We start from the raw sequence: 25,382 nt of genomic DNA on the forward strand, positions 1-25,382 counted from the left end.
ATATATATATATACTGTATATATATATATATATATATATACTGTATATATATACTATATATATATACTATATATATATATATATATATATATATATATATATATATATATATATATATATATATACTGTATATATTTTAATAAAACTGTTAATGCTATTTTAAGTTTATAAGTTTATTAAGTAACCCTTTTATACCACTATTAATTGCATTGAAGGCTGTGTGTTGTTTCTTGAATAAAGCATATACCAACAGCTTTGACTTCATTCACATTACATTGCGTTCTTTAGCTCATTTAAACAGAGCCATTGAGTTGTTTCCAGGTTTTCAGGTCTTTGATCGGAAATTATTGTAGCTATTTTATAATAACATTTTTATACAAAGTTCATCTTTAAATACGTGTTAATGCTGCAGCATCACTAGATGGCAGTAGAGTGTTTGTGTGGTCAGTTGTGGTCAGAGGACTTAATGGAAATGGATCTTAAGGTAGAGACTCTTAATGACAATAGTTTTATTTAACATGTGGAGGTCATTTCCTCTGACTCACATGGAATATAACATATACAGTGAAATTTAAATTATAAGCCCTCCTGAATTATTAGCCCCCAAGTATATTTTTGTTTAAAGGAAACAAGATTTTTTTCCAACACATCTCTAAACATACAGTAATAGTTTTAATAACTCATTTCTAATAACAGATTTTTTTTTTTTAAATCTTTGCACTGATGACACTACAGAATATTTTACTCGATTAACTAGGTTAATTAGAAGATAGCATAAAGATAAGGATAGTTTGTTCAGTAGACATTTGGAAAATAAATATTGCTTAATGTGGATAATAATTTTGACCTTAAAAATTTATTTTTTTTAAAGGAAAAACTGCTTTTATTCTAGCCAAAAATAGAACAAATAAGACTTTCTCCAGAAGAAAAAATATTATAGGAAATACTGTGAAAAATGTCTTGCTCTGTTAAACATCATTAGGGAAATATGTTATAAAGAAAATCACAGAAGGGCTAATAATTCAAATGTATCTCTTATATGTTGGTGTCTGCCGTGAGATGCTCTGTGCAGGAGCATGTATTGGACCGCCATCCTTGCTAGCCAATCAGAGCACAATGCCTTGACCTCAATAGATCAAAGTGATTTTGGTTGGTACAGAATGTGTGCCACTCAGAGGGGTGTGAGTCTTTGTCTGGTTTTTCTGAATGGTAAGCTTCCTCTCCTGAACCGATCTGGGTACAGCTTTCCTGTCCCACCTGCAGACCGCTGCTTGTAAAAGACTATTGGAAGCTATTTAATGTCTGCTACTGACAGATGAACAGACCCACAATGTGTCAGCAGCACATTAATAACTTGTCAATAAATCACTTGAGGTTGAGAGGCAGTTTCAAGGATCGCCATTGTTATAGAGATAAAAAGTGTGTAGTACTTTCTTTTTGTTATTTTGTTGCCATTTTGATTCACTTGTTTTACTATTCTGGATGTCTTTTTGTGTTGTTTTGTTTTAAGATTTGCTTTGTTTAGTTGTCATGACCTGTTTTGTTTATGTCTGAGTGTTTTTTTTGTTTTGTTCTTGTTTATTTGTGTTTTCTATTTTTGTTGTCGATAATAAATAAATAAATAAAAAAACTAAAAATTGATTTATATATATATATATATATATATATATATATATATATATATATATATATATATATAGTTACTTTTGTTTAGTTACGTCATGGCTTGTTTTGTTTTGTGTGTTTTGTTAGGTTTGTTATGTTATGTCATAACCTGTTGGTTTTTTGTGTGTGTGTTTTGCTTAGTTTTTTTTTGTTATTTTGTTTAGTTGTGTCATGACCTGTTTACTCTTATGTTGTCTTATTATTATTATTTTTTATACTGTGATTTTAAAAAAAATTGTTTTGCTGTTGTTGTTGTTTTTGTTCACGCCATGACTATTTTTGTGTTACTTTATTAAGAAATAGTTTTTAAACAAATTAATTGTTTTTGTTGTTGTGTTATTTTTGTTTCAGTTTTGGTGCTTTTGTTTAGTTGCATCCTGGCCTAATTATTTGGTTTCTGGTGTCATGTTTTAGTTTCTTGAGTGTGTAGTTGTAACTTGTTATTGTTGTGTGTGTGTGTGTGTGTGTGTGTGTGTGTGTGTGTGTGTGTGTGTGTGTGACTTGTGGTTTCATTCATTCATTCGTTCATTCATTCGTTCATTCATTCATTCATTCATTCATTCATTCATTCATTCATTCATTCATTTAATTATTAATCAATTTAATTATTTATTTATTCATTCATTTATTCATTCATTTATTCATTCATTCATATTCTTTTTGGCTTAGTCCCTTTATTAAAAAGAGGTCACCACAGTAGAATGAACCGCCAACTTATCCAACATATGTTTTACGCAGTGGATGCCCTTCATTCTGCTACCCATCACTGGGAAACATCCATACACACTCATTCACACACATACACAGACAATTTAGTCTACCTAATTCACCTGTGGGTTAAACCGAAGCACCAGGAGGAAACCTATGCTAACACAGAAACGCCAACTGACCCAGCCGAGGCTCGAATCACTAACCTTCTTGCCGTGAGGTGAACGTGCTACCTACTGCGTCACTATGCTGCCCTAATTTATAACCCTAACCTTCATTCATTCATTCATTCATTCATTCATTCATTCATTCATTCATTCATTCATTCATTCATTCATTCATTTAATTACTCATTTATTTATTGATTTAGTTATTCATTTATTTATTTATTTATTTATCTATCTATTAATTCATTCATTTATTTATTTAATCATTCATTCATTTTTTTGTCTTATATGTTCTGCCTTTTTATGATTTGTTCATTTTGATCTACTATTTTGGTCTGGTCTTATTTTTTCATGCTTATTTCTGTAGAATCTTCAGCAGTGCAGTGACAGTCCATTAAACAGCCGTGACTGTGAAGCATTTTGAAATCACATAGAGTGAAAGCAACAGAGAGAAAAAAAGGGGTGAAAGGGTTAATTGCTTAACAGGGCTGTTGATTTGAGGAAGATTGTGCTGAAGAGAGCCGACCGAGGGACAGAAACTCAGTGGATGATTGGAGTGGAAAAGCTCCACTTGCATTTGGTTTGAGGCTGATTATGGTGTTTGCAAGAGCATTACTCGACCTGTCAGTTTTAATTAATGTGCTCCTTCTTTCCCCATGATTCAATGCCCGCCCTTTGTCTGCACTCTTTCTCTCTGTTTTGTTTTTTTCTCCTGCCAGCCGTGGGATGCCAGTGCTGCTGGTGCCAGTGCTGCGTTTGAAGGCATCAGTCAAACCTTCAGCACTGAGGCTTTTCTTCCATTCAATATGAGAATCAGAATGAAATTGATTCACTTTTAGTGAACTTGAAAGACATTTTTCATGCTCAGCAAGGCTAATTTAGTTTTAAATACAGTAATATTGTGTATTTAATAACAATAAGAAAATTGGCTTTTGCTGGTTGTTCAAACTACGCATTTAAAATGAGTCAAAACAGAATTCTTATGTTTTTTTGGGGACAGTGTAATTGTTTTATGTGTAATCCACTTAAATTTGTAAAAAAAACTATTTAGTTAACTTAATCGATTTGTGTTGGGAAACATGAAGGCATACTATCACATAGGTGTAATGTTCGCCACGTCAAGAGTTTATTCGGCAGAATTGTTTACATCCTCCATTATTTGCAATTTAAAGGATTTTTATTCTAAATTGGCCATTTCCATCAATTATTTCTCAATAGAATACTTAAAAAATGTGCATTAAGAAAAGATGGTGGAAACCCAACTAGTGACACACACTCTTACCCAGCAGGCAGTGTGATGTTGAGCTATGAGATCCAGCTCAGTGCTAATGACAGCGTTCTGGAGCTTCACCACAGAGCAGCTAATGGCTTTCTGACCGCTCGGCAAGATCAAACATCAATTTTTTATTGGCCATTTGTGATTCAGCAGGATGTGGACAAATGTGGCAGGCATGTGTGTGTGTGTATCCTGCGGTGTGTTTGTTTATCGTGGTCTACTATGTGCACGCTGTCTATGCATATTGCCAACTGCATTTCTTTGTTTAGATTTGCCACCACAGAGTGTGCCATCCACAGTATTTAGGTTAGTGGGTGAACAGTTGTTTTGTTTTCTTCAGTAACTCGTTGGTTCCTTTCATTATTTAGATATTAAATATTTGGTTCCATATGAAGCTAATAATATGACTGAACTACTATATTATTATTGTGTGATTTATAGTATACAGTAAACGGAAAAAAATCAGTCTGTCTAATTTTTTCTTTGAGGTTTTTTTTTGTAATATGACTAAACTATTACATTTATTATTGTCATATATAGTATACGCTAAAAATACGCTTTTTCTTTAGTGTTTTTCTATTTGTATAATATAATCATTAAGTATAATAAATAACATATAGTGCAAATAGTTTTTTTCTGGTAGACTGTGAGGTTTATTAACATTAAACCGCTTTCATGAACTGAATGTTGTGACACTAGCCCCTTTCACACAGAGATACCGGTAAATATCTGGAAAATTTCAGGAACGACTTTACCGCTAAATTAAAAAAAAGTGCTTTTCGCACAGGCAAGGACGTTCCAGAATTTTTCAGGAAAAGACATGTTTACACATCCATTCCAAAATACCGGTAAATTCTGACACCAACCAGAAATGACCTGTAAACGGCTGCGCTTATGTTTGTAAACATATAAGGGGTCAGGCTTTTGTTGATGGTTTCACTTTTGTTTAAAACTTTAGCATTGTCTGTGCTCCGCGTCTCACGTCTCAAATGCCACCGCATGTTCACAGCGTATCAGGATTGCCTTCTGAGGCGCAAGTCATTTATTAAATAAAGAAAAGATTGACGCAGCTTCTCCTACTGCAGCAAATTCCGTTTTTACTGTTGATATTTAGTGCCAGTTAATTAGGAAGTGACGATTTTGTCCTCTTTGACTCTTTTGACGTCTTTTGTGCGATAATCCAGTTTTGCGCATAAACTTCATTTGCATTTTTGGATGGAAACAGCTTGTGTAGGGGAAGGGCTTCAAAATTTTACCCCTAAGAAATGGGAAACCACTACAACACCTGCACGTCATCATATGTCATCGCGATTTACTACTTCATATGATTTTTTTCAGTATTTATCGTCAGAAAATCACTGAAGGCAACGATATTATGTTATTATAACGATATAATGTGGCAATAAGTTTGTAACTGTAATGTGCATTTACACAGCGGCCATATATTTATCTATGTAAGCACAAGCAAAGAACATTAACATTATACCAGATATTGTAAAAAGCTCATTTCCAGCCACTAGACGTTTCTGACATTGTATCAAGTGTATCAAAGTTGTGGGACTGCTATAAAAGTGTTATTGAGGATTATAGATTTAAAATAATTTTTCTTTAAAAGCATGACGGTAAAACACTAGCGCGTTAACATATTAAAACATATGCTTGTTTGTTGTAAAAATTTGTAATAATGACAAAAAATACTAATTTGTGGATCTGCTTGCTTCCGTGTGCAGCCATGCTGCTATTGTGGCTGGTGTATTCTGGGAAATTTTCTCACCCCTTGGTTTTGAGTGTAGTCTTAAAAAAAAAAACAACTCAGTATCTAGCCCTTCCCCTAAAGGCTGATTTACACTTCTGCGTCAAACACCGGCGTATGCTACGGCGCTGACGCATAGCCCTTCGCCGTGGCCGTCGCCGTCACTGACGTGCACCTCTCAAAAAATTTAACTACACGTTTCAACAACGTGTAGCGCAAGCTCTGTGATTGGTCGGCTTGGTAGCGCTGACGAGTCGGGGCAGGACCGAGAGCCGCGCAAATTTCGCGAGCCCGATGTAGCGATTGTTTACAAGTGTGGAGTCCCGTGAAGGAGCTCCGGATGGAAAGTTTTGTTTTGTGTTTACCTCATAGTTTAAGTTGTTGCACTTCCGCCGGTTTCTGCCTCAAAATGAGCGAGTTTGAGTCACTTGTACAACCAGGAAGTGTTCAGGAAACGCAAAACAGAAGCGAAGAAACTCGACACAGAGGAACATTTACACCTCACTGCCAACTAGCGTTTCGGAAGTGTTAATGCAGACCAACAGAGACAGCGCACAGAAGTATAAATGTACAGCTGCGCGCGTTGCCTGCGCCGTGAGTTACGCCGGTCACTTGACGCAGAAGTATAAACCAGGCTTTAGCCCTACGCCTTCAAGCTAACGAGAATGAAGACACCCTTACCCCTTCACGTGATTGCACAAAATGACGGTAGGGGTAAGGGGTAGGGCTAAGGAGTTGAGTTGGGATTGAGTCTTTGTTTCTGTTCTGACTGATTTTTGTTTGTTTGATGTTGCTGCTAAAGTTTAATGTTAATTCTTATTAACTAAAGTTCATTTTATTTATAATTGTGTAGTTTTATAATAGTGAAGTTTGTTTTTCTTTATTTTGACTTTTCCTTTGTGTATTACATTTATTGAGGCTTTTATAGCTGTCAATATATTGTTTATTGACCATAATAATGAACCAGAATTGTGATTATCCGCACACTCATCAGTTTAATTAAAATTTTTTGTAGTTTATATGAACATTTTAATAATGAGTGTGTCTTTGTGTGCAATATGATTCTTCTCTGTGCCAAATTTGTGTAGCACATCACTCTTTTACTAGCCCCTGTTGTGTTTAATGATGTCCTGTTTGGCCTTCATCCAGAAACAAAGAAAGAACTGTGTGTGTGTGTGTGTGTGTGTGTGTGTGTGTGTGTGTGTGTGTGTGTGTGTGTGTGTGTGTGTGTGTGTGTGTGTGTGTGTGTGTGTGTGTGTGTGTGTGTGTGTGTGTGTGTGTGTGTGTGTGTGTGTGTGTCTGAGTGTCTTATGCTAGATCCATATTTGATGAACTGCTACTTATCTCTGCCTTACACACATGTAAGCACACAAACACACACACATAAGGACTTCTGCCTGTGTTTTTTCTGAGTGTTTGACCTATATTATTCTGCCTTTGTTTTAAGGTTCTGTCACTTTTAATAGTCTCATGCGCCAACACAAGTGGATGGAGCAGAGATGGCTTTGTGCTCGCGTGAAGCGCACGCGTTTACATGCCCACATGAACACAGACTTGGCAAGAGACAGAGCTTTAATAGGCGGTCTTTAGGGTGTTTTCTGAGGGTCTGACTTCAATCAACCTCTGGCGAGACATTACACTGCATGTTTATGAGTATATGCGCATTATAAGTGTTTAAGCAGGTGCTCTGAAATGCTCAACATCACAGATTCATACGCAAACTGTATGTGTGTATTTTTGTCTTAAAAATAATATATATATAATTTTTTTTCCCCTTGTGTTAGTTTTTGGTGTTGCATTTTTGGTTGTTGGTTTGTTTGTTTTAGTTTTGTTAGTTTTGTTTAGTTCTATCGTGGCCTATTTTTTATTGTTTTTGATGTCCTGTTTTAGTTGTGTTTTTGTTTGACTTTTTTGTTATTTATGGGATGGTCTGTTGTTTTTTGTTTTGTCGATATAGCCATTTAGATTTTTTTTTGTGTGTGGCTTGTGGTTTTATTCATTCATTCATTTGTTTTTTTGTTTGTTTGTATGTTTGTTCATATTAAATGGATTTCAGGGCTCTTGATTTAATTTGATTCAGTTCTTGATTTAATTCAGTGAATATATAAGTTTTTTATAAATGCTATTGATTATATATATATATATATATATATATATATATATATGTGTGTGTGTGTGTGTGTGTGTGTGTGTGTGTGTGTGTGTGTGTGTGTAAAATATTATTTTGTACATCTGAATGCAGTTATACACTTCCCTACAAATCATCCCAATCAAAATAAAATCATGATTTTTTTTCAAATAGAGTCATCTTTGATTTTGACTTTGAAGTTATATATCAATATATCACAGAAAAACGAAATTTTGCAATGTCAGTTTTTTCCAATATCCTGCAGTTCTAATACAGTATGTACAATTAAGCTGCTGTGCTGTCACTTTAAGATGTACATGAAAAAATGTAATTAATTAATTCATTAATTAATTAATTAATTTTAGACACGACTGTGACGGTTTGTTTACATGAATACTCAGCAAGATGTGCATTTCAGAAGCTTCTGGTGCTTGCACTGAAGAAAGACGCCTGTCAGTCTCTTTCACATTTTAATGAGTCATCAGATGTCATTATATGGCTGTCTGCATGGATGTTTGCAAATAAACTGTACAGAGAAATCGATGTCAGTTGACATTATAGATTGCTCAGCCCTACCACATTTCCTTTGATGTACTCTAGTGCGTCACACACTTTCAAAACCCCCAAAATACTGAATATAGAACTGAAAATTTTAATACGCAATTTTTGAATATCAATATTAAACCGACCACTTTAAAAACTCAATAAAATAATACATTTTTTGTTTGTCCAGCCCTAGTGTGTGTGTGTGTGTGTGTGTGTGTGTGTGTGTGTGTGTGTGTGTGTGTGTGTGTGTGTGTGTGTGTGTGTGTGTGTGTGTGTGTGTGTGTGTGTGTGTGTGTGTGTGTGTGTGTGTGTGTGTGTGTGGATAGTGCTCTTTGTGTTGGGTTTAGTGCCGGCAGCTTGCTGTGAGGGGGGGATCCTTTGTGTCCTAATTGAAGTTGTTCAGTCTGGCTTATCACAACCCCTGCCCCGAGTGATTGTGCATGTGTGTGTGTGTATATGTGTGGGGGATGGTTTTTGGGGGCCGAGGGCTGCCTTTTTATTGGGGTTCCTTGTTGCCCAAGGCGTGAGGCATGAAGTTCATAATCCCTGTGTCTCTCTCTCTCTCTCTCTCTCTCTCTCTCTCTCTCAGTTAATTGGCATCTTTATCAGTGTTATGAAGGGAGGGCTTGTAAACATTGATTTCATTGTTATATCCTGATGGGGTGAGATGTGTCTTGTGAAGTAAGCAGTGCTTTGTAGTTCAGAGGGATTCATTAATGTGTGTTAATGAAGGAGCATGATACGTGTATTAAAATGTTTGTAGCTGTGGATCATTTTTAATTAGAGCTACTCAGATATTAGTAGCTATGTTTTGGTTAAGTGGGATGCAGCAGTGGTCAGTGATGGTTAGCTGATAATTGTCATTCTTTTCTCTTTGTTTGTTTGTTTGTTTGTTTGTTTGTTTGTTTGTTTGTTTCTTTCTTTCTTTCTTTCTTTCTTTCTTTCTTTCTTTCTTTCTTTCTTTCTTTCTTTCTTTCTTTCTTTCTTTCTTACAGTTCAGTTCAATTCAATAAAGCAGAGACTTTAAATATTACAAAATGTTTATTCTTTAAAATTTTTACTTTTTTATCAAAAGTAAACCTAAAAAACTTTTTAAATGTTTGTATTATTGTTATTATTATTATTATTATTATTATGGTGGCTTGAAAAGCCAACATACTGTTATCTCACTTAAACTTATTATTATTCTGCTTCTTTCTTCTGAGACTAATTTTAAAGTCTATCTCCTCCTAACCCTTTCAAGCTTCATACCTCAAACTTTCGTCAAACCTTCAAACTGGTCTGACTCGGGTTGCTATATCTTTTCCGACTGATCCGACTTTCGGTTTTCCGAAAAACGACCCGGAAAATTCCCAAAATTCCCATTGACTTAACATTGGGTCAAACTTTGTGACCTCATAACTCTGCATCAGACTGTCCTACAGACTTCTAACTGGGCTCATTTAACTCAGTCTAGCCAGCAGCCAATAACTGATGACCTTTAAACTTACTAGCCACTCCCTAGCAACCACTTTTGGCACCCTAGCAACTGTCCCATAGACTTCCATTGTAAAAGACTGCCATTGACTTAACATTGAGTCAACCTTTGTGAGCTCATAACTCTGCATCAGACTGTCCTACAGACTAGAGTCAGGCCCCATTCAACTCAGTCTAGTCAGCAGCCAATCACTGATGACCTTTAGACTTACTAGCCACTCCCTAGCAACCACTTATGGCACCCTAGCAACTGTCCCGTAGACTTCCATTCAAAAGACTCTCATTGACTTAACATGGGATCAAACTTTGTGAGCTCATAACTCTGCATCAGACTGTCATACAGACTAATGGCTGAGCTCATTTAACTCAGTCTACCAAACTGCCAATAACTGATGAGCTTTTAACTTTCTAGCCACACCCCTAACTACCACATACTGCACCCTAGCAACTGTCCCGTAGACTTCCATTACAAAAGACTCTCATTGACTTAACATGGGATCAAACTTTGTAAGCTCATAACTCTGCATCAGACTGTCATAGAGACTAATGGCTGAGCTCATTTAACTCAGTCTAGCCAGCAGCCAATCACTGATGGCCTTTTAACTTTCTAGCCACACCCCTAACTACCACATACTGCACCCTAGCAACTGTCCTATAGAATGTAATTAGCTGTGCTATCAAATGCTTATAATTCTAACATGCTAATGACATGCCAATCATGCTAGCAACATGCTACTCATATGCTAATCATGCTAATGACATGCTAACTCATACTGGAAACATGCTAATGACATGCTAATTTGTACTAGAATCATGCTAGTAACATGCTAATTCAAACTAGACTCATGTTAATAACTGGCCTACATGCATATCTTTGCATAGCAGTGTCCTATTGACTTGGGGGATGGCTCATCTGACTCAGACAACCAATGAGCATCTCAATATGATAATGAAGCTCACAAGCCACGCCCCCAAATTGATTCCATAGACTTCCATTAAAATAGGCCAAGATGCATATCTTTGCATAGCAGTGTCATAGAGACATGGGGGTTGGTTCATTCGACTAAGACAACCAACCACATTTAAGTTCACTCTGTAACCTCGCCCATAGCAACAAAACAGAGTACCCTAGCAACCATTCATCAACAGCTATATCTTAGCATCAGAACATCGTAGAGACTTGGAGATTGGCTCGTTTGACTCATGCTAGCAAACGGAACTTCCTATATGCTACACATGCTAGCAGTGACTAGCTACATGCTAATATTGACTAGCCCAGTACTGTAACTTGCTAGAAATGCTTACTAAGTATAAATGTTTTATCAATCATGTATGTGAGGCTTGCCTAGTAACCAACCAGGGTACCCTAGCAACTGCCTAGCAACCACCCAAATTACCCTAGCAACCGCCTAGCAACCACCTAGCAACGGCCTAGTAATGCCTTAGTAAGGGCCTAGCGACCACTCAGGACACCCTAGCAACCGCCTAGCAACGCCTTAGCAACCACTCAGAATACCTTAGCAACCACCTAGCAACACCTTAGCAACCACCTAGCAACCACTTGGGACACCTTAGCAACCGCCTAGCAACACCTTAGCAACCACCCAACAACCACTCAGAACACCCTAGCAACTGCCTAGCAACGCCTTAGCAACCACCTAGCAACCACTCAGGACACCCTAGCAACCACCTAGCAACACCTTAGCAACCACCTAGCAACCACTCAAGACACCCTAGCAACCACCTAGCAACGCCTTAGTAACCACTCAGAACACCCTAGCAACCATCTAGCAACTACTTAGGACACCTTAGCAACCACCTAGCAACACCTTAGCAACCACCTAGCAACCACTCAGAACACCCTAGCAACCGCCTAGCAACACCTTAGCAACTACCTAGCAACCAATTAGGACACCTCAGCAACCCCCTAGCAACACCTTAGCAACCACCTAGCAACCACTTAGGACACCCTAGCAACCGCCTAGCAACACCTTAGCAACCACCTAGCAACACCTTAGCAACCACCTAGCAACCACTCAGGACACCTTAGCAACCACCTAGCAACACCTTAGCAACCACCTAGCAACCACTCAGAACACCCTAGCAACCGCCTAGAAACACCTTAGCAACCACCTAGCAACCACTCAGGACACCCTAGCAACCACCTAGCAACACCTTAGCAACCACTCAGAATACCTTAGCAACCACCTAGCAACCACTTAGGACACCTTAGCAACCACCTAGCAACACCTTAGCAACCACTCAGAACACCCTAGCAACCGCCTAGCAACACCTTAGCAACCACCTAGCAACCACTCAGAATACCCTAGTGACCACCTTGCAACACCTTAGTAACCACTTAGCAACTAGTCAGAACACCTTAGCAACTGCCTAGCACCACCTTAGCAACCACCTAGCAACCACTCAAAACACCCTAGCAACCGTCTAGCAACACCCTAGCAACCACCTAGCAACTAGTCAGACCACCTTAGCAACTGCCTTGCACCACCTTAGCAACCACCTAGCAACCACTTAAAACACCCTAGCAACCGCCTAGTAAAATGCTAATTCATGCTAGAATCATGCTAACAACATGCTAATTCATGCTAGAATCATGCTAGTAACATGCTAATTTATGCTAGATTTATGCTAACAACATGCTAATTCATGCTAGAATCATGCTAGTAACATGCTAATTCATGCTAGAATCATGCTAACAACATGCTAATTCATGTAAGAATCATGCTACTAACATGCTAATTCATGCTAGAATTATCCTAGTAGCATGCTAATTCATGCTAGAATCATGCTAGTAACATGCTAATTCAACCACTTCAAACTTTCAGATTCGGCTTTTCAAGCCACCATAAAGTTTGTCCTCAAACTTTAATATCTAGTTATTATTATTATTATTATTACTATTATTATTATTATTATTATTATTATATTATATTATTTTTTATTATTTTATAATTATCATTACTATTATTATTATATTACTATTTATTATTATTATTATTATTATATCATTATTATTATTATATTATTATTTATTATTATTGTTATTATTATTATTATTATTATTATTATTATGTATTTTATCTTGTGTATTATTTGTTGTTGTTGATGTTTTTTATTGTTATAGTTTTTTATTATTTTAAAAAATAGTTGTAAATTGTTGCGAATTTAATTAGTTTTTTGTCTTTCTGTTGATTAAAAGTCAAACATTTAAAAGATGCATCTTTTTTGTAATGTAACTTTTATGTGACAATTTTTTGTTAAAAAGCTCAAGTTTTAATATTAATAAATGATTACAGAGAAGCAATTTCAAAGGATTTCTGAAGGATCACGTGACACTGAACACTGGAGTAATGAATATTCAGCTTCGCTATCGCTGAAACACCAGACATAAATTATTCAGAACAGATCAAGAAACAGAAATCAGAATTATAAGCCCCTATAAAATTATTGTATAAAATTGTAAATGCAGGGGTGGTGCGGTGTCTCAGTGGTTAGCACTGTCGCCTCGCAGCAAGATGGTTGCTGGTTCGAGTTGGCGTTGGTCTTTTGCGGGTGCTCCGGTTTCCCACACAGTCCAAGGGCGTGCGTTATAGTTGAATTGAATAAGCTAAATTGGCCATAGGGAGTGTAAATGTAAGAGTACATGGGTGTTTCCCAGTATTGGGTTACGGCTGGAAGGGCATCCGCTGTGGCAACTCCTAATAAATAAAGGCACTAAGCCATAGGAAAATGTATGAATCAATGACTGTAAAAAATATGGACGACGCGACAGCCCTTTTTCCCATTGAACGCCTTGAGGGCAAAACGCCTGCTTGACGGGCACAAACTGTCGCAAAAGACTGCTGAAATTGGAGCCAGACATGCGCAGAAGGATTGTCTGATGGAGCCAGAGGAGGAGCCGCGAAAATGAGCAGAGTCGAGCTTCCAATCAAACGCTTTATGTAAAATCAACTACGCCCCCCGAACTTCTCAGCATGCGTTTGCTGTCATATCAACACAAATGGATGTAATAACGTTAACAAATATGAGGGTTTTATATATTCAATCGCGCCAGCTCCAGGCCGCAGCGCATAACTTACTCGCGGCGTCGCGGGCTGATTCTCGCTCGGCCGCCGCATCTGGCTCGATTGACTCGGACTGGAATCGGGCAGTGAGTCCTGGCATCCGGAGTAGGTCCAGCAGAGGTAACATTAGTCAGTCTGAGCTAAGTCTCCGGCAGTCTGAGATAAGTCAGTCTGAGATAAGTCTCCGGCAGGCGAGAATCTAGCCGGAACTGTGTTTTGTTATCTGGGTGGCTAGGCGTGTATCAGCAAACTAATAAAGCCCGAAAAAAGCCCTGAACTTAGCGAATAAACAGTGTTCCACCAGGATCATGTATGTCAGAAACTATAGTTTACTGCTGAACACATTTTGTCATCGTAAAATAACACAGAAATCGAATAATAACATTTCAGTCTACTTCAGTCTCCTGCCGAAGCGCAGACGCCGCGCTTTGAGAAACTGTCAGTCACAGCTGTCAATCACGATGACACGCCCAGCATTAAATTACTGCTAAAAACAAACTGTTTACAAAAATGAAGATCTGCACCTATTTCAGCACAATAACCAGTGCCTTAATCGACCAGAACTATCTTTCGGGACATTTTATTGCAAGTGTAATATTTTTTTTTATTTGGGCTCAAGTCTCCTTCATTAACACGGAGGAGGCGGGCTTTATGACTTGTACTGCAGCCAGCCCCCAGGGGGCGATCTAACGGCCGAAACCTTCACTCAAACGTAGGCTTGCGGCACACTTGGTATGAATGAATTGTAAATGCAGTTATAAAATAAAAACGCAACCTTTAATGCAATTGGCTATAAACTACATACACCTAAGTATAAACATTAATCCTAAACTAATTAGCTACCCAGGCTCATTCTGAAAACGTAGTCATGTGGACGTTTCTGGGGACCGTGAAATGCATCCTGGGAGGTACGTATTTTTGCAGTTTTTTGTTTTAGCCAATCAACGAGAGACTGTTTTGTGCTTTTCTTTCGTATCTTAAATTTGTCTCACGAGTGCCGTTCGCGCCCACAATGTTCTCGTGTAAACCCACCAGAGGCCACTAGCCTCCAACCGTCTGTCTAAATGATTGACTGTGCGACCGGCCAATCGACTGACCCACCCTCCTCCTTCCCTAAACTCAACCAATTTTACCAATTGACCCGCCCACCCGTTTACTTCCCTTAACCAACTAACGACAACTAACTAATTTACAAAAGCCATCCAAAAAAAAGAAAAGGTCTCGTCTGATTTTAACACGTTTTCGGATTTTACCACATTCTCACCCTGTTATGATCTTGTTCACTTTATTTTTTTGCATTCTGTTTTTGTCTTACCTGATTTCTGGAACCGCTCAGACTAAAACCGGTGAAGGATTGATGCTTTGTGACATTGCAGAAAAACACACGCTCTCAGCACATGATTGAACGTCACAGCACATTAAATTTCACGCTGTTAGACATATTTGGATAATACACTTGGAAATATTTCAACTTAAGCCTGTTCTGAAAATGCATATTTCTAAAAAAAAAAACCTTCTTCTTTTGAGGTATATGAAATGATGGACACATGAAAAAGCATATTGCAACATCAGTCCACATGTGGTTAAGCCAGGCAACAACACTGTACCACTGGAAAAACTACTTGATTTACAAAAAAAAAAAAAAAAAAAAAAGAGTTGTTTTGACACATAGTCCACTTTCTGGAACTTTCTTAAGGATGCTGCTTGGCTAGCCTTTACCTTTCTAATCTTGGTTTACAATCTTCTTATATTTCTGTTTTTGCTCCTAAGACTTTGTATACAATTAAGTGGATAACAAACTTCTATACAGGGCAGACAAACCATAGGGAGCTGATCGCCTCCATCCCCAAACCCCCCCTTTCACTTACCGATCGCCTCCACTAATCCCCACCCCAATTCCCCTTTTTTTAATTGAGGGGAAAAAAGCACATTGCATCAAAGAAACATGCACATCCTTCATTTAAAACATGATTGTAGAGTTTGGAGTGTGCAGGTATGAGATTGGCATTCTTGTGCAAATCTCTCAGCATGAGCTCCACATAAGCACCATCAGCCTCTCCAGGGCCAGTCAGAATAGCTTTCACAGGAGAAACGGAGAGAGATTTGACTTGGCCCATCTGCTCGGTGGAGTCTTCTCCTTCTCCTTTCATCCGTTCATCACGTCTTTGAACCAATCCAACATGTTTCTCCATCTCCTTTTCTCCAGAGTGTAGTGTTTTCGCTCATCCCCTAGGGTTAACGGTTGTAGTTTCGCATCCTTTCAACTGACGCATTAAGCAATGTACTGATGCATATTCAAATATTATTTATGTTAGTTATCCCTAATACACACATGGCCCCAAATCCCTGTGGAGGATGTCTAATGTAGGAGCTGTGTAGAGACTCATTTGAATGAATGTGTTCATCTGGGGTTGCTGGGGTGTTTTGAGTGATCTACTGTCCACTGTGATTGGTCCACTGTGTTCAGCGCAAGACAGAGAGAAATGCCAACCACGGCTTATCAACATTGTTGAAGTAGTCAGAGTGCAGAGTGTGTGTGTGAGTCCTATGCAGGAGTGCATTAAAGCAATGCAGTTAAACACCTGCATATTGCTCTATTGGTAACCGTGACACACATTCAGTATTAATCCACAAAGTGGCAAAAGCTGAACTATTTTAAAACTTGATCGCCGCACATGTGTAGGAACAGCTGATTGTGGCCATAGCAAAGACAAATGGCAGAGGATCATGGGCTCACAAACACGTTTAAATCTGTAAGGAAAGTGGCACGCGTCTCGTTTTTAGCTTGGTTTTAGACGCAATATGAGAATATAAAGAGTTAACCAGATATAATTAACTGTAGTGTTTACAAGTAACACAATTAAATACATATTTTGCAAGCTAGAGAAAGCAACCATTTTTATTCACACTTAAGTTACTTACACCTTGTGAAATGGAAAAAGAAACTGATCCATGAACTGTGTACTGAAAAGTTCCTGTCAAGCTCAGATAAAATCCCATACATCAATAGTCTTTTCTGATCCTTTCTTTAACAAATGGCCGGCGAATCCCTGTTGTAAGCTTGTGTAGATTCCAGAAGCTCTTGTCAGAAAAATGACGGGACACAGCACAAGGCTGGGGCTATAATGCTAAGGTATTTTTTGCAAAAATAATCTTTAACCACTGACTCTTCATTGTGTGTAGAGTGTGTGTGTGTGTGTGTGTGTGTGTGTGTGTGTGTGTGTGTGTGTGTGTGTGTGTGTGTGTGTGTCTGTGTGTGTCTGTGTGTGTCTGTGTGTGTCTGTGTGTGTGTGTGTGTGTAATTTTTATTTTAGTGATTCATACAAACCACTAGGAGTCGACTCTTTTATAGATGAATCAATAGTTTTAAACTTTCAGATTTAAGCCTTAGCTGGATCTTTCACTTCACTCAGAGCTGTGTTACACACTGCATTTTCAAAAACCCATAATAGGGGCTCTTTAAAATTGCTTTTGAACATCTAAAAAATATTGAAATAATGCAAGTAATCACTTAAAATATATATGAACCAGTTCTAGTGTAATTTAGATATTTTAAAGAAAAAGTCGTACATATTCTGCTTTTAATAGGAAAATAAATACAACGTACAATGAAAAAATAAATACAAAGCTTCATCAAATCAACCATATTTTAAAACCACTATTAAGCTAAAAATAATTGTTCCCAAGATCCCGAGTGTAAATGAAAGTAAAAGATAAAAGATGAACTAGACAGGAGAATTGAAGAAAAGAGGACTGAGTGAGTAAGCGAGCGAGAGAGAGCAAAAAAGGGAGGAGTGTCTCCCCTTCCCTTAGCAACCGTTGGCAGCGAGCAGCTCCAGCCTGTTGTCATACATGTGAGGAGCTGAAGCGACACACACACACATACATTTAAACTGAGGCGTGGATCTCTCCTCAGCAACACACAGCGGCTCTGCATCTCCAACTCGGACATGTCCAAAACCCTCCATAAACACTAAGCAGATCAGGCGAGAGACGGAGAGAGTGAGAGAGAAAGAGAGTAAGGGACGAGCGAGCGAGCGTTCAGAAACGCAGCGCTGGAGGATACGGCCGGCGGGGGGATGGAGCACCTGAGCACTCGCGAGCTGCCCAGGCTCTCCTGGATAGACACCCTGTACAGCAGTACGTACTTAATGGCTCTCTGCTCATTTGCAGCATCTCTGTTTGTGTATGATGTGTTGAATTCAGCTGGGATAATATGGTGATCATCAGCGTCTGCTGGAGGAGGCTTTTAGGCATCTTGTGTTTGTTGTTTGTTGAATGACAGTTTGTATTTTGATGACTGTCAGGGGTTATTACACTGTAAAAAACTGCTGAGTTGATTTGTATTTGGGACAACATGAAGGAATTAATTTAACCTATTAGTTTTTCACATGTTTGAGTGGATTGAACATAAAATAATCAAGTTGTTTCACCCAAAAAATCAACAATCATGTTGTTTCAGCTCAATTTAAATAAGCACAAACAGTGAATGTCATATTTTTGCTTGTTCAAACTACTTATTTGAAATGAGTTGACACAACACAATTCTTAAGGTTTTTTTTGGGACAACTTAATGATTCAATCCACTTTAGTTTGTTAAACCAGTTATGTTAACTTAATCAATTTGTGTTGGGTCTGTATGACGGAATTGTGTGGCGTGTTGAGGTGAAATAGTGCAATGGTATTCTTATCTAATACGTCTGTGTTTAAGAAGTATCATTGGATATGCAACTCCTTCATGCATTGGCTATTTATCTATTTATTTATTTATCTATTTATATATTTATTTATTTATTTTTATGTTTTTTATTTTTCTTACTTTTCACCTCTTCTCTTCTAGTCGTCTGTTTTCTAGGTTGTCTCGATACTTGAATTTGGTACCGATCAGTAGTGAAATGTTAAAAACAATAATTTTTACATGTAATAAATACAGTTTATTTGATATGTATGTATGTATGTATGTATGTATGTATGTATGTATGTATGTATATATATATTTAAAAAAAAAATTTAGTATTAAAGTATTAAAATAATATAATATATTTTTAAAAAATACAATGATGAAACGAATGTATTTATTAAAAAATATATTAAAATATTTTACGATTTAAGAAATTAAGGTAAAACATAACAAAATTGCTATAACTTAAAATTTGATTCAAAATTTGACTGAAAACACATAACTAAAAGTTCAGTCAAATATTTTTACTTTTTACCTCTCCTTTTCTAGTTGTCTGTCTTCTAGATTGTCATGAAACTGGAATTCGGTACCAATCAGTAGTGAAATTTTAAAAACATCCATTTCCCGCTAACATTTGAGCGCTGTTGAGTGCGTTCCTAAACAATGTTAATTTTTCATTGTGTTCACATGCTCAACAGAAATGACTGTGATTGGCCATGAAAGTCAGTTCACTGAACTCACTGCTGTTTAGTCAAGTCAAGTCGAGCTGTAATGTCATTCCGCTACTTGTGTGGACAAACAAAGGAAAGAAATGTTGTGTCTTGAAGGACAACGGTGCTACATAAATTAATCATAAATACAAACACAACACTGGACATAAGAGCTATTTAAAAAAAAAAAGCATAACTAACATATAGTAAAAGCTACTTAAACTATACACATAAGACTGGCTATATAAGTACTGAGTGTATCCACAGATACAGGAACACTGGAGCGTTTTAAAGTTCAGCTGGTTTGTTTATAAACTGATATACAAGCGAGCTGATGAATTGCTGATTAAAACGCTCCAATGTCCCTGTTTTTGTGATTAAAGGTAAATCAGTGCTGTTTAAGTACATACTCAACAATGCTCAAATGTTAGCGGGAAATGGATGTTTTAAAAATTTTTAGTATTGATTGGTATCCACAGTATCGTGACAATCCTGTCTTCCAGTTCTGCTATCTGTGTCTATAGATCTAAAGCTAAAATGTTTCAAAATAGTTTTTATAATAAAAATAAAGCTAAAAAATCTAATAAATATAAGATGAAAACCTGCTTATACTTTGCGAAGTGTTGCTTTTTGTAACTACTTCAGAAATTGACGTGTATTAAAGCTGATTAGAAGTTACTATATGAAGACATTAAATTGAACGATTGATTGAATAAATGAAAAGCATGACAAAATTGCTATAACAAGTTAAAATAAAGATTTAATCTGAAAATATATAAATAAAAGTTATAAATATAGAAATAAAAGTCTAATAAACAATAATAAATAATATATAATAAATGTAATAATAAATTACTGAACAATATGATATAAGTTATAATATTATAATATTATATAATATTAAATATATAATATATACCCACAAACACTATGTAATAATTTTTACTAATATTTAATACTATTATATATTTATATGTATCTTTTTTATGCTTTATCACATCTTGCTTTCTACTTATTTGTCCTTTTATTTTCCCATTTTATTTTTTTATATTCTCTCTTTTTTCTCTTATTTAATTTATTCCTTCCTTTCTTTCTGTCCTTTTCCCTTTCTTCTCTCAACCTTTCATCCCTGTTTGTATATTGTATATTATATAATTTTCCTTCTTCAATGCCATCATTCTCTCCTTAATCATTCCAGCTTCCCTTTTTTCCATCTGCATCTATCTCAATATATCATTTTCATTCACTTATTAATGTTGAACAATCAGTGAAAATAAATCAAACTTGCTTGCTTGAGACCCAAAGTACACTCTGTTCTCAAGAATATTCAAATGTTGTTGACTGTGCAATCAGAAGGGCTTTGGATGGAAGTCATGTGCGCAAAAGTGGTCAGCAGGGGTTTGTGGGTAATGCTGGAATGGGAAGATGCACTTGTTGTGGTTGTTTAGTCTGCCGTTCGTTTGCTCCGGCTGTAAGGTTGAGTTACATAAAGGGCTTTCAGAAAACCACGTTAAATGGAGGAAAGACTGGCAGAAACTGGAAGGGGTGGAGGGTAGCAGAGAGAGAGAGAGAGAGAGAGAGAAAGAGAGAGAGGATTTCATTCACTATGGAAAATCCATTGAGGAGTTAACCAGAAATGGACTAATCCACCACAAACACCTCCCTCCCCACTTCATAATTTCACACTAAATTATATGAGATGTGTGCGTGTGTGTGTGTGTGTGTGTGTCTATATGATGTGATGTATAATTGGTAATTCAGAATAACAGGCGATCATCCCACAAGATGTTATCAGTTTCACCCCTGTTCCCCCCCATTTTGGTCTTTTTGTGTGTGTGTGTATGAAAATACATAAATACAAGTAATATGAAACATTAATAAATCATATGTGTATTATAAAATAAATGTAATAATAAATTGCTTAACAAAATATGAATGTTTATAAATTAATAAACAAATTTTATTATTATAAATGTATTCCTTTTAGGATTGTTTTAGAATAATTGTAATATAAAATATTTTTACTTTAAAAAAAAAAAATCTATATTAAATATTTATTAAATATAAAGTGTATATATATTATAAAATATAAATAATTTAATATGTAATAAATATTAAATATAAAATGAATATCAAATATATAATATAATTAAGTAATATATAATAATATTTTTAATATTATTTTATATAATATAAAATTATATATATATATATATATATATATATATATATATATATATATATATAAAAAATATATATATATATAGAAAATATATATAAATAAAAATATAATATAAAAAATAATATAAAAATGTTTTTGTGTATTAAATATATTAAACATAATAATATAACATTATATTACATAATATAAAGTGTATATATTATCTAAAAACATAAATATCTAATATATAATATATATATATATATATTTTTATATTATTATTATTATTATTTTATTGTATTTTATATTATTTGAATATATATTTTATATAATTAAAAAATTGTTTAAAATATTTGATAGACAATAGATATGGTTTTACACTTTTGATTTATTTAAACCCAGAGGGTTTTATTTGTTTGATAAAATCTTAATCCACATGCATGATTGTTAATTATTCCATTTATTTACTGTGCAAATGCACATTTCTGGTCATACCATCAAAAGCACACATTGAGTTGCAATTAAAAGAACAAAAGAGCAGCGAGACATTTCAGCGCTGATATGCAAACATTTATAGAGCTAAAATACCTCACAGGGATAAAACATCTCTTCACCCAGAGGCTTTCAGCTTTTGTCTGCTGTTGATGACCAATGAAGAGCCCCTTTAAAAACACAAACCCAAATTGCAGCCCTCTTCTGTCTCTGCCAGTCATGAGGTCTTTAACAAATTACCACATTGACTCATTAACATAAAACGCAAGCCTCATTAAGCGCTGCTGCAACAATAACAGCCTTTCTAGATTGATTTGACTCCTGTTTTTATTGTTTAACCCTTTTTGTTCAGTGTTCTCAAGGTACAGTCTTGTTAAAAAGAAAAAAAGTACAGTCAATTAATAATTTATGGATGTCATTAAACATTAAAAGGCTTTCTTGCTTAATAAAGGATGTACATTTCAAATGCAGTGATGTTTCCATAGAGGCTAATATCAATGTTAGTGCGAGTGTATTAACTCCGGCGAATTTAATCATATTTGATTGGGTTTTTCAGAACATGCCAATAGGGGATTCTTCTGAAAGCATAATAAAGTCAGTCATCAATATGATCATCTCTTTGTCGGTTTGTTTATCAGCCCATTTCATGCCTGTCAGTGGAATTTAAAATAAAACGATTACTTCTTGTTATTAAAGGTCCCCTGATGTATCTTGAAATGCACAGCTTTGTTCGTTGTGAGATGTAATTTCAACTGAAACATAAAGACATATCAAGTAGCGCCTCCTTTAAAAGAAATAGCCAATAGGAATTTGTTTATATCATTGCTTTGTTAGTCAGACTTGTATAGCTATAGCACATCATGACAGCCACAGTCTATAATAGCAATGCAGAGTCTGCCAAATCGCTTCGCTGCTTTAAAATACAGCATTCAGTGCAAAATTCAAATGGATCCAATACCATGTGCGAATTAAAGTCCAATTCCAGCTCTACCAACTGAGTCTTAATGGGGCAGGGTGCTTCATATACTAGATTTGATTGGTCAGAAGATGTGTTGAAAATCTGAAGTGTGCGGTGATGTCGAAGTATCATTAATTCTTATTGATGTAGTGCTAACTATGTACATTTTATATCTTTATTTTACACTATTAGACTTCGCAATAATTTTACAGTTATTTAATGCACAAACGACATATAAACATGGTTAATATATACGTCTCTTGCAGCGTTTAATTAGCCACAATGTTTTAATTGCATATTTTCAGTTCCATATATTTTCAGCATATTTACATTTTCCCGTTAGTTTCTCTGTTTAACACTGCTTATTATATTTGCTATGTATGAGGGACTCTTATTTTAAAAACAGGACTGGCATTATAAAGCTCTTGGGTAATGAAACCAATTTATCACAGCTTGTCATCAGAAAGCAAAATGTGGAATAAAAGGATTCTAAATGTATTCGGCGACTCCCCGATGAGGCATACTGTCTATTTAACTGTGTATTTTGTTAGTTTAACGTGTTTATTGTGAAATTTTTAGCATATGGATGTAATGTAGCAAACACATATAGACTGCCAAATATAAGTGTTCAATGGACTCTTATGCATTGTGTCATATCACTCAGCTCTACTGTGATTTTAATATTATGACCCTTCCAAAGAGCATAATCAGAACTTTGCATTCTAGGGCCAATTTCTTTGGTTTTAATAGGCTTGTAAAACAGTTTCTGAAGATTTATTTATTATTATTATTATTATTATTATTATTATTATTATTATTATTATTATTATTATTATTAATAATAATAATAATAATATTTATGTATCATTATTATTATTAATTAATAATAATATTATTTATTTATCATTATTATTATTATTATTATTATTATTATTATTATTATTATAATTATTATTATAATTATTATTATTGCACTTAGCTAAGTCATGTACCTTCTATGTAGATATTAGAGAACAGTTTAAACATAATGTGTCAATGCATTCGATGGCACCTTTAGTTATTCGTTCATTTTCTATTCGGCTTTGTCCCTTTATTAATCTGGGGTCGCCACAGCGGAATGAACCTCCAACTTATCCAGCACATGTTTTACGCAGCGGAGTCCCTTTCAGCTGCAACCCATCTCTAAGAAACACCCATACACACCTAATCACACACATACACTACGGCCAATTTAGCTCACCAAATTCACCTATAGTGCATGTCTTTGGACTTGTAGGGGAAGCCGGAGCATGCGGAGGAAACCCACATGAACACGAGGAGAACATGAAAACAGAAACGCCAACTGACCCAGCCGGGGCTCGAACAAGCAACCTTCTTGCTGTGAGGCGATTGTTCTTTGCACTGTGCCACCGCGTCGCCCCACACCTTTAGTTAGTTGTAGTTAATTCTTTAGTTAGATCTTTTATTTTATTAATGAAAACAGAGCTCATTAATATTCATGACCCCTCTAAATAAGGTAAAATCTGGACTTTGCCTTATAGGGCCAATTTTTTTGGTGTTTAATAGGCTTGTAAAACAGTTTCTGGATATTTATTTATTTATTTATTTATTATTATTATTATTATCATTATTATTATCATTGCACTTAGGGAAGTCATGTACCTTCAATGTAGATATTAGAGAACAGTTTAAACAAGATGTGTCAATTCACTCATTGGCAGTTTTAATTAATTCTATTTAATCCAATGAATTGATCTTTCATGTAGAATAAAAAAAAAATACTGACAGAAAATACATTTTTGGCTGAAATAATCCTTTAAGACTAACATATTGATAGTAATACCACCAAACAACTTTAATTTTGATTTCTTTGTATGATGTAAAATAATTTCATCTGAGTGAATCTTTCTTCCACCTCCTCACAGTCTTTTTCTCTAATTTGCCTGGCTGATATCATCTCTTGCCTCCTCTACACATTTTCTCGGCTCTGTTGTCATGGTTTCCTCGATTCAGAGTGGATGAGAGGCAGTAAACTTAGACATTGATGTTGAGTTTGTGTGTGTGTGTGTGTGTGTGTGTGTTCTGGTCCAGCAGCTGTGGTCAGACTCTCTTTGTAAGACTGAATCAGGCTGGTAGAACATGCGTCTCGTGGGATTATTCTCCCTTGGAGAGATTTTCCCTCCTCCTGTCACTTCCTGTGTATCCGCGTCTCTTTTTGAAGTCCTGGGTCTGTATCACATTCAACGCACACACACATTCTCACACTCAGATCATCTCTTTTAGGCTCTCCAGCCTGCATAGTGGTTCTGTTCATGTTATCTGAAGTAAGCTGAGCTTTCTGTAGAGCTTTCCTGATGTTGTACGACATACTGACTGACTGTTTTGGACTCTTTTTAAAGTTTACATTTTAAAGCTTTAAAGGGGTGCTCCAGAGTCTATTTTAGGGCTTGGTTGTGTTTATAAGATGCAAAACAATGTGTGCTCATGCTTCACCTGTAGAAAATCACGTTATTTTTTCAGATATCTTTGATTGTATACAGCTACGCAGCTAACATGAAAACGGCTGTCATATTTCC

At 35.9% G+C, this 25,382-nt stretch overlaps 1 protein-coding gene and 1 long non-coding RNA gene across 8 annotated transcripts in view; both read left to right on the forward strand.

Moving 5' to 3' along the window:
* abr (ABR activator of RhoGEF and GTPase) overlaps positions 1-25,382 on the forward strand; it is a 338,299-nt gene that overhangs the window by 55,265 nt on the left and 257,652 nt on the right. Inside the window, exon 1 of one of the 7 annotated variants that reach the window (XM_087252475.1) lies at positions 17,650-17,944. Coding sequence (XP_087108601.1) covers positions 17,884-17,944 — 61 coding nt within the window. The 5' untranslated portion in view covers positions 17,650-17,883. 7 annotated transcript variants of the gene reach the window in all.
* On the forward strand, positions 12,825-15,460 carry LOC147844468 (uncharacterized). The gene is made up of 2 exons (XR_015492186.1): positions 12,825-13,199; positions 14,671-15,460. It is a non-coding gene; the product is annotated as an uncharacterized LOC147844468 (long non-coding RNA).

The sequence above is a fragment of the Danio rerio genome, chromosome 5 (genome assembly GCF_052040795.2).
Source record: "Danio rerio strain M-AB ecotype USA chromosome 5, GRCz13ab, whole genome shotgun sequence".
Lineage (NCBI taxonomy): Eukaryota > Metazoa > Chordata > Actinopteri > Cypriniformes > Danionidae > Danio > Danio rerio.